At 41.8% G+C, this 10,701-nt stretch overlaps 1 protein-coding gene across 1 annotated transcript in view; it reads right to left on the bottom strand.

The window, feature by feature from the left end:
- The window catches only part of MTMR9 (myotubularin related protein 9), a 40,272-nt gene that overhangs the window by 18,984 nt on the left and 10,587 nt on the right, over nt 1–10,701 (bottom strand). Inside the window, exons 4-8 of the mRNA XM_081346788.1 lie at nt 7,853–7,978; nt 4,250–4,423; nt 2,748–2,965; nt 1,074–1,235; nt 329–470 (exon numbers count right to left, since the gene is read on the bottom strand). Of these exons, the coding sequence (XP_081202914.1) occupies nt 329–470; nt 1,074–1,235; nt 2,748–2,965; nt 4,250–4,423; nt 7,853–7,978 (822 nt within the window). The remainder of the gene's footprint in view (nt 1–328; nt 471–1,073; nt 1,236–2,747; nt 2,966–4,249; nt 4,424–7,852; nt 7,979–10,701) is intronic.

Below are 10,701 nucleotides of genomic sequence, written 5' to 3' on the forward strand. Positions count from 1 at the left end.
CACTAAGAATCTTGCAGTATAACTTGTTTGTATCCAGATAGCTTGTTCTTGAGGTAACAAAATGCAAATATTTGGATATTAATTTGGATTATGGGAACAAGCTAGGCATCTTCTGATATACTTTATTTTGATTGTCATTAGCAGCCTAGACTCCAGAATAATTTGGCAACATAAAGTCTGACAAACAAACCCATCTATTTCATTTGCCCACAACTGATTCCTGGTAAGATGTTACTCTTTGCATGAATTAGCAAATGAATGATGTTCAGCATTTCAGAGATGAAGATACAACACAAAGGTTTGCTGGTGAAAACATAGCCGCTCATACCTGACGCCATTCTCTCTCAATCAGCGCTTCAAATCCACGAATGGTCCTGCATCTGGGATCCAGAATGATTTGAGCCAGAGAAGTCACCTGTAGTGTTGAATCAGTGCCTTCTGTTCCATGAATCAAGACAGATGCTCCTTCCCTAGGAGAGAAAATAAGTTTCAAGAAAAGGAACTGCTTAATGGGCTTATCATGTATCACCCATACAGCAAAAGATTATCTAGCAGAGAAACAGGTTCAGTTCATGACTCTGCCTCAAAACTCAAGAACTGAGACTTTCAACCTCCCTCAAAATGCTGTTTCAATTTTCAAAGTTGAACAAAATAGAGGGGGAGGGATATGACATCATCTATCTCCAGTCTACAACGTAGCCCTTTTAGCAGTTCCAAGAAGGCTCCACACCCAATTGCACCACTCAGGTGACCTTGAGGACACAGATAAACCCCCAAGTGGCCTCAATGACTCTCTAAAGAATGCAAATGACCAGCTGTCTGCAAGGAATATAAATCCTTCCATTCCCCTCTATTCAGTCAGAGCTGAAGAAGCTTCTTGGATGAGAAACGAAATGTCTTCAAATAAAAACAAGAAAGTCCAGTTGCCTCTTGAAAAAGCACCTTTGAAATATCCATGACCTGGATGACTTGAGAATCTCCACAGACATGCAGGATGTGGTTTTAAGATGAATTGCCATACAAATGTTTTAAATAAATAATAAACGAACTGAAGCAGGTGCCCAAATGTTTACCTATCAATGCACTGGGCAGCCAAGCAAGCTGTGGTCAGGATTTCCTTGATGTGGGTCAGCCAATTTGAAGCCTCCAACTTACTTAGCCAGCGATCCATATTATGAGACTGGTCATTACAGGCCTCCACAAGCTTGATAAGACTCTCTTGCAGAATGTTGTATCTATAGGCACATTGGGAAGAAAAGGGCAACAAACTTGAAAACAACCTCACATCCATGATGCATACTTTTACTATCAAAATTGGAACACCTTTTGTATTTCCTATATTCAAGTGTTCAGTTTTAAGAAATAGATGTAGGACTCTAAATACCATACAATTCCAATATTAGAACTTTTACCAACTATGAGCCAAGCCTCATATCTTGCTAAATGTTTGAAGAGATTTCAGCAGCAGCCAAAAAAGCTAATACAATCCTTGGTTATATAAACAGAAGCATAGAATCAAAATCACGTGATGTATTAGTACTGCTTTATAAAGCGTTAGTAAGGCCAAAACTGGAATAATGCATCCAGTTTTGGCCACCACACTACAAATAAAGATGTTTTTCTTTGAAGAAAGTGAAAAGAAAAGCAACTAAAATGACTAAAGGCCTGGAGATTAAAACATATGAAGAATGGCTGCAGGACTTGGATTTGGCTAGTCTAAAGAAAAGAAAAAATAGGGGAGACATGATTGCAGTATTCCAGTATTTGAGAGGTTGCCACAAAAAAGAGAGGGTCGAACTATTCACCAAGCACTAGAGGGCAGGACAAGAAACAATGGATGGAAATTAAACAAGGAGAGAAGCAACCTAGAATTAAGAAGAAACTTCCTAACAGTGAGAACAATTAAACCAGTGGAACAGTTTGCCATTAAAAGTTGTGGGTGCTTCATCACTGGAGGTTTCAGAAGAGACTGGATAGTTACTTGTCTGAAATGATATAGGATCTCTTGTTTGAACAGGGGGTTGGACTAGAAGACCTCAAAGGCCCCTTCCAGCTCTATTCTAATAATCTACTCAGTAGAGTCAAGGTTTCCTTGCATCTCCTGCAAAAAGAGTTGGTTAAAAAGCAGCACATTATACAGAAGATCTTTCTCTGTCTAAGAACCTGGACAAGTTCGAAAGTAATATTGTCTTGCAGAGATAGATCATAGTGAACATGCATCCCCACCAACCCATTGCCATGTTTGCAAGTCCTGAAATCTCTGCAAATATCCAACTGAATTTCTACAATGAAACCCAACAGTTCTGTAGTGTAGTTTTTGGATTTTTTTAAAAAGGAAAAGGCATTAAATTTCCATTGGACTTTACACACATTTCCTTCAAACAACACAAAAACAATACACTCTTCATTCTACAACCATCAATTTTTTAAATAAATAACTAAATAAAAACATAAAAATATGAGCATCTTCTGCCCCAACACCTATACATAATCAGTGTGCTCCCTACAGCATTTGGGGAACTGCTTCAAAAACTTTCTTATCTGTTTAAACAAACCCAGAGCTGCTGTTTAAGAAAATACAAAGGTTTCTTACATTAAACTCTGGTGCCTAATCTGGTACTGTTTATTTGTATGAGCAACTGGTTCATCTGTGTATCTCAAATCTCCTAAATCTCATGTTTTTTAAAAAAAGCTTCTAAATTAAATTAAATTTCTTGAAAGCAAGTCTTTCTCATACAGAAACTCACCGCTCAATGGATTTGTGAATCCTTCTCCACTGAGGATAATGAACCTCCTGTTCAAAGCCTCCACCTTTGGCCCGGGCTTGCTGAGCGACATTCAGAGATCGTGTGTCAATGATATATCCACGCTTGCCTGCCCTCAGGGTGGCATTGATCAGCTTCTCATCCTCTTTACAACGCTTCCCATTAGTACCTGTAAGTGGTTGGCTACTGCGCATTATCACCTAGAAGGACCAACAAACTGTAGTAAGAATATGTACCCAGATAAGTCTTCTGTAGTATAAAAGCCAATGTAGTGTTAAAGGTATTCTGTGATTCCATTCTGGAATAACTGATTTTCACCCTCCCGGGTAAACCAGATAGGAAAAACAAGATGACCTAATTCTGTTTTATTGAAGGCTGCATTAAAAGAATCTTACAAATCTGAAGGCCTCTATTTTTAACTGTTTTAACCATTAGAGTGGGTCTTTCCTAAGTTCCTTTCTCTGACTGCTAAGTAACTGTGGGCTCCTGCTTCTCTTTAACTGATTGTTTCCTAGACAACATTTCTTCCCCTTTTTCCTGAAAGTCATTTATGCATTCTATTACACTAACAGAGTAAAAAGGGTTTGTAGATTTCACCTGATAATTCAATTTTTCACTACTAATGTGAAAACACATTTTCCTTAATAAAAGCTGAATGAAATCTGGCACATATATATCCAGGATATAATTCTATGCTTCAAGTGAGAACAATTTTACATTGATTTTCAAAGAGATGAGGAAAAAAAAAAGAAATACAAAAGTGATAGTAAATTTTCTGCAAATATTAGGACAGCAGGATAAAAATGAGCATTTATGTGTAAGTTCAAAGCCTATTTCCATCCCATTTCACTTTCTTCAGAAGTATGTAAGTTTAATATAACAATAATTCTTATTTGAATACAGCTGATAACCTCTAGGAACACACAACAAGAAAGTAATGACTGTAAAGGTCAAACATATCTTCTCATGAAGGGGTAGCAGTTTGTCAAGCATTATGCTTTTCTATAGGAATGCACCCACAGTACTCTTCAGATAACTTTAACATATCCTTCTCAAAAAGGCATATTCCTTTCAAATTTATGGTTGTGGTACGAAAAGAGAATGATGCTTGTTCAGCTTCCAACAAGCTACTGAATGTGCAGCCTCACTCTCTATTAATATTAAACAATCAGACAGATTTAAAATAAAAGTGCAAGAACCAACTATAACCAACTGTAAAAAGAATTCCTACATCTCTGGGAATTATTTATATCACTAGGAGCATTTAATTAATGTAACCACTAAAGTCTCAGGCTGCTAATTGATTCTTCCTAATATATATCAACCTATTCAGATAAATCTTCTCTTCCTGCTACCCCTAAATTCTCAAGCTTCCAGTACAACAATTTCAATTATGGCATTTAAGTACTGCAACATACATACATTTTTAATACGTAGTTATTACAAAGAAAACACATGCCTTGTAATCCAAGTGTCCAACTCACCATCCCATTTTTCTTGTGGTAATAGCTGAGTACTGGGAAGCGTCCACCATGGCGAAAAGTGGCAACCTTCCATAAAGATTCATCATCAATTGATTTAGGGACAGTGACAACAGGTGGGTAAGAAGGACAGACTGAAAAATCTTTGTTGATGTAACTCAGCCGCCATTCATTTGTCTAGGAAAGAATACTATGTATGTAAGAATCCACCAAAATCAGTCTGACCTACTTTCTCTTTTTTCTCATCATAAATTAATTTGGCTTCAGAATCACTTTGCAATTTTACAAAATAAATCTTTGCATAAAAATCCATTGCCTAAGTGTGCATTTAATTTAACCCATTCAAAGTCTTGGAGATATCCTAAGTTTAGAACTATATGAGAAATTCAGAAAGCTGAGAATATTTATTAATTTGATTTTTATGTTGCCCAGCTAACCAACCTTTAGCTACATCAAAAGTCAACCTAATCATTTTAATCCTAGTATGGGAACAATCAAGGAAACTTCTGAGATTCTTGGAGAATGGGAGTTATATGTATCTGGGGGGGGGGGGGGAAGGATGCTATTCCAGAAGGCAAGAGCCACAACAGAGAAGATATGCTTCCTTGGTTCCACAAGACGGCAGCATTTAATAGAAGGGACTTGGAGGACACCCACTCTGCCTGAACGTACCAGTAGGGCAGAAACAATTGGACGGAGGTCGTCCCTCAGATTATGAGGCCCTGTGTCACATAGGACTTTAAAGGAGATGTCTAGCACCTTAAGATACACCTGGAAGCTGAGTGGCAACCAATGCAACATCTGAGCTGTGTTTAAAGCCATTCAAAACTTCCACCATTTCCTTTTCATTCTAAACTGGGCTAACAAAATACAATTGCCATGTTCACATGAAGGGTGATGACCAATCCATTAATTTATTTTGGCACAACACGATGGCCTGATCTCCAGGACACTTAATGTGAGGTACATGTCATAGCAGCAGTGCAAACCTAGAGACCAGAACTACTGTCTGTAATGCTATTACTGCCATTTAAAATGTCTGATGGAAGAAAGGTTCTCATTCCATACCAAATGTCCCTCAGTAATATGATCCAGTTGACATTTCTCTAGAAGCCCCTTTCCTTCTCCCTCCCAAGTTAATATTGTTTTATTTATTTTCTTTTATAAAACACAAGTAGAACATTGTATATCTGGGTAACAACTAAACACTCTGATGATATAGATAACTTAAGCTTTTAAAGTTTAATAAAGGTTATGTCAATATTAACTATAATTTCTGAAATGTTAATGTTGATAAGTTGTTTAAATGTTAAATCTACACCTGAGTGTAGTATTGATAACTTGAAAATGCTTAAATTATAATTTATAGAATAAAGGTATCTATTTTGAGTTTAATACTTAATATTAAGGTCTTCACTGTATTGTTACTTGTTGTTTATGTGTATTAGAAAAAAGACTTCTATTCTGATAGGTCTTAGAGAACCAAGAACCACGTTCTTCCTTTGTAGTTTCCAATTGAGCCCAGAGAACCTACAGAACCATGGGGACCTTCCTTAAGAAACCATCACTGCATACCATCATAGAGGACAATTTTGCTCCAGCATTTAACCTCCCCTTATGGGAAAAGTGGTTGAGAAGATGGCTGCACAACAATTTCAAAGGGCTTTGGATGAAGCAGATTGTCTGGATCCCTTTACGTCAGGATTCAGACTTGGATATGGGTTGGAAACATCATTGGTAATGCCTTTGGATGATCTCTGCCATGTGTGGGATGTAGGTTGGGCATCCATCTTTGCCCTACTTGATGGCTTTCAATATCATCCACCTCTTAGTGGCTTTCAATACATAGACCATGGGTATTCTTCTTGACTGAATTGAATGGGCTGCAGGGTATTGTGCTGGTTCACCTTCTTTTTCCAGATTGGCTCCTCCCAATTTTGGCCCCTACTATGGGAGATGACATAGGTTACAGTGCTTTCCCCTCTCCTATTTAACATCTACATGAGGCTGCTGGGTGAGCTCATCCATTGCCATACTGTGGGAGATCATCAATATGCTGATTGTGCCCAATTATATATCTCTGCCCCTGGAGAATTAAGCAATGCTGTGAACACTTTATCATGGTGCCTGGAGGCTGTGAGGGTCTGGATGGGAGAACAGGCTTCAGCTGAACCTTGTCAAAACTGAGTGGATTTGGGTTTGGGGGCCTACTGGTTCTAGGACTATGCCATCTTTGGTGCTGAATGGGGTGTCACCACCCTATACAGACCTGGTATGCAATCTGGGGAACCACCTAGATTCGTTAAGTCCTGCTTTAAAAGCAGGTGATTGTTGTGATTAGAAAAGCCTACATACTGCTTCATGATGTGCTCCAGTTGCATCCTTTCCTGGTGTTGTGATTCAGGGTCAGCCTGTGGGTTCGGCAGTTGGGTCGGACGACTCAGAGGAGGAGGAGGGGGGTGTTGAAGAGCTTGCTGAGGGGATTGGACAGCTTGTTGAGAGGCCCCAGCCAGGCCCCTCTCATCTGGTCACGATGCAGACCCAGCTGTGTGAGCCTGACAGCGTGGATGAAGATGACCCACAGCTGGCCCTGTTTAAGGACGCCCGACGCAGAAGGCAGTCAGTCAGGAGTAAACAGAGGAAGGCAATGGGGCACCTCGGAAGGAGGCAGAGAGAGGCCACGCCCTGAACTGTATTTAAGGGGAATGTGTGGGAGGGCTGGTTTGCTGAAGGCAACCGCTTGGATAGTTCCTGTTTCTTAAAGCTCCTGTTTCTTGGTTCGTTTCTTGTTCCGTTTGTTTTTGTAGCAATAAATTTGGCAGGCGTAATTCCAGCCTCTTGCCTTCTTGTAAAAGGGGTTGTCCCTGCTTTTGCTGCGGGGCCGGTAGCAGGCTGGTACAGAACACCTGGATTGCCAGGTTCTGCTCACGGTCATTCATACCCTTATCACTTACAGACTGGACTACTATAATGCTGTCCTTGAAGAATATCCAGAAGCTCCAACTGGTTCACAATGCAGTGGCACAGGCAATTATTTGTGCTCCCAAAATAATGCATATAGTTCCTCTGGTCTGTGAACTGCATTAGCTGCCAGTCTGTTTCCAGGTCCAATTTAAAATGCTTGTTTTAACCTTTAAAGCCTTTCTAACATGGGTCTAAGTTATCTGGGGGACCACCATTCCCCAATTACATCAGCCTATCCCATTAGATTTGGCAGAAGTATGCTGCAGGTATCAAAATCTAAAGACCTATATTTGGTGGGTCCCAGGAGATGGGCCTTAGCACACACTCTATGTAACATTCTTCCTCCAAAAGTCAGATTAACCCCACCTATTATCATGCCAGAAGTCCCTCAAGACCTTATGATGTCTCCAGCCCTTGAGGTCTCAGGGAACTGGAGACATTCTTACATGGCTCCATTGTGTTTACTCTTGTATATTTTAATTTTTTTATAATGCTTTTTATTTCTAACAATGACTTTATAATTTTTATAATGACTGTTTTTATACACTGGTTGTTTTTAATGATTGCTATACATCGCCAAGAGTCGCTTCTGTGAGATGGGTAGGAGTAAAAATGTGATTAAAAATAAAAATAAAAACTTACTATTGAATTGACAAGTTCAAATTCACTTTCAGGCAAGAATGAATGCCAGCCATCTTCAATTACTTCAAACATGGGTCGATAAAAGAAAGGATACATGAGTGTAATGGAATCCAAGGTAGACAGTGCCTACAGAAAGGGGAAAATGCACACAGTATTACAATGTGCTAGTTATCCATATAATATAGGGCTTTTCAGAGATTGTACCACTTTTAAGGTAAAGGTAAAGGTTCCCCCACACATGCGTGCTAGTCATTTCCGACTCTAGGGGCCGGTGCTCATCTCCATTTCACTTGTCCAAGGACGTCTCTGTGGTCATGTGGCCGGCATGACTAGACGCCAAAGGCGCACGGAACGCTGTTACCTTCCCACCGTAGTGGTCCCTATTTTTCTACTTGCATTTTTACGTGCTTTCGAACTGCTAGGTTGGCAGAAGCTGGGACGAGTAACAGGCTCTCACTCTGTTACGCGGCACTCGGGATTCGACCCACCAAACTGCCGACCTTCTAATCGACGAGCTCAGCGTCCTAACCCACTGAGCCACCGCGTCCCTGTTGCATCACTTTTAGGATACGGCAATATTCAAGTACCACCAGTCACCTAGCAGGTGGGCATGGCCTGCTTGACGCCACTCACTGGACACAGTTGACTTGAGAGAGCTGGGCCAAAACAGAATATGTCGCACTGGCTAACTCGATGTGGGGGACAACTCGGTGCCCCACAAACTCCTTGCCTCCCCAACTGCTAGCAGCCAAGTGCATTTGTGCGCGTACGCACGCACGCACACACACAACCGCATTCCAGGTTTGGGAACTTTTATCCACAGAGGAAGGAGAGCCTTCCCCCCAAGCCCAGGCATGATTGGCAATTTGCTAGCTCAGTCTCCAAGCTTGAAATGTTTGTATGTTTGTGTGTGTGTGTGTGTGTGTGTGTGTGTGTAGCACGCTAAAGAAATGTTCTTTTTCCAATCTCAGACATTGTTGGCGTTTCCCTGTCCAGTGCCCCTCCCGGTAAAGCAGGAGGTGGATGTTTGCAAGAAGCAGTTTCCTCCGAGTCCAACTTCTATCTTGACAGATCTCTGGAGAGCAAGAGGAGGTGGCAGGGGAGCAGCGCTCCTGGGTCCTGCACAAGGGAGGCTGGCCTTTCTCGAAAGAGAATTCCCATTTCCAATTGTGCGTGGTAAGGATGCTGGCTTGTTGGGGCAGCCTTCCGTCACATAGCTCCCCTTCCTCCTCTTCAGAGATCTGCAGGGGAGACAGAGATCTGGAGGGCAAGGTGCAGCCTCCATATTGGCCACTTCTGCCTCTCCAATCCCTCCTCAATTAAACACACATTTTATATATAAATTAAAACACAGCCAAAAAGAAAACATAGTTAAATCACTAAATACAGTTCTTCACATATTTTCTGGAAAAACCACCTTTATTGATGTTAGGAAGGAAGACTAAACCTTATTAAGGAACTCTTTAACAGGAAGGGTATTGAAAACCCCAAAAGGTCTTGTTCTTTCTAATCTGCCTTCCCTTTGAGCCTTTAGTTCTTATTATTTTATTATTATATATTTAAGAAGAAGATCAAAGGCCTCCATAGCTCAGGATACTCACCTTAAAATCAGAACCCAGAAAAATTTAGTTAATCCACAACATTGCCTTATGAAGAATGAAGATAATCTTTGAGCCCTGAGAGCATGCCGGTGTCCAGTCAGAATATTAGTGGCACACCTGTCAGCAACTGGAAGTGCATTAAGCCCATGTACTCCCCTTCCCTGTCTCACAACTCAATCCATACATCCTTTAATTTTCAGACACTTTTTCCCCCTCATAAGCTCCTTAAGGAACCCACAAGGTATAATGTAATTAGCAGGGAAAAATAAATCTAGCACTCTTGAATTCTTTCCCCAGGGGGGAAAGGAAAGTTGCAGATTGCTAGCAAAGTCATCAAGCAACGCAGTTATTGCTGCTAAAAGCAAGAATAAATAACGAATCAATTTTGCAGCTCTCTCGTATTACTGCATCCTCTTACCTCCAGAATGTGGCCTGGGATTGCACAAGGGGCTAGGCTAAAATCAGGTTGAGTAGTTTGCAGCCAGGTGCTCACTACAGACTTTACCAATGTGATTTTAATAGCCCAGGGATAGGAAAACCTGAGGAAAACTTTGCAATCAATAAACCATGGTGGACTCCGCCCTATTTTGATTCTCCTGCCCAGCAGCAGCCCATCGATTTCAGAACTGCATGGCCACAAAGATAGAGGCCTTCAGCCTCCCAATCCCTGCTTACAGAGGGATTTGCATTTCGGCCAGGGTCAGGCCATATGCCCCCAGTCAAAGGAAAAACCTGAATCCAGCATGCCAGAAGGTAGCCCAGCCACCATCCTAATTCCAACAGGCCTGCCGGCATGGCAGCAGGCAAGAGCACTAGGTGAGCCACACTTTGCAGGACGAACCTGGTGGATCTATGCCGGCAGGCCCATTGGCATTAAGACAGATCCGAAGAAGTTAGCTGCGACAGGTGTGGGGGGAGAAGACTTTCCAGCAGGTGCCTCCAGGCCTGCAAATGTGGCACTGCAGCTCTGCTTTCCAACCCCGAAATTGCAGAGTAAAGTTGGGCAGCCTTTGAGCACCGCTGACAAGCTGCAGATCTGCTGTAGTCTTGGTCGCCGCCCCCATCCTTGGCAGGGCAAAGCTGCAGCACGCGCGCGGCCTTTAGTCAGGGCTGCCGGCATGGCAGTGGGCAGGAGCGTTGGGGGAATGCTGCTTTGCAGGACGGAGGCACTTGCAAGTCCTGCCCCAGCTATGGCAAAGAGCGACTGCGTCTGTGCCCAGGGGGTCGAGAAGGAACCGGAGGGGGCGC

This window comes from Vipera berus, assembly GCF_964194415.1.
Source record: "Vipera berus genome assembly, chromosome: 1".
Classification (NCBI taxonomy): Eukaryota; Metazoa; Chordata; class Lepidosauria; order Squamata; family Viperidae; genus Vipera; species Vipera berus.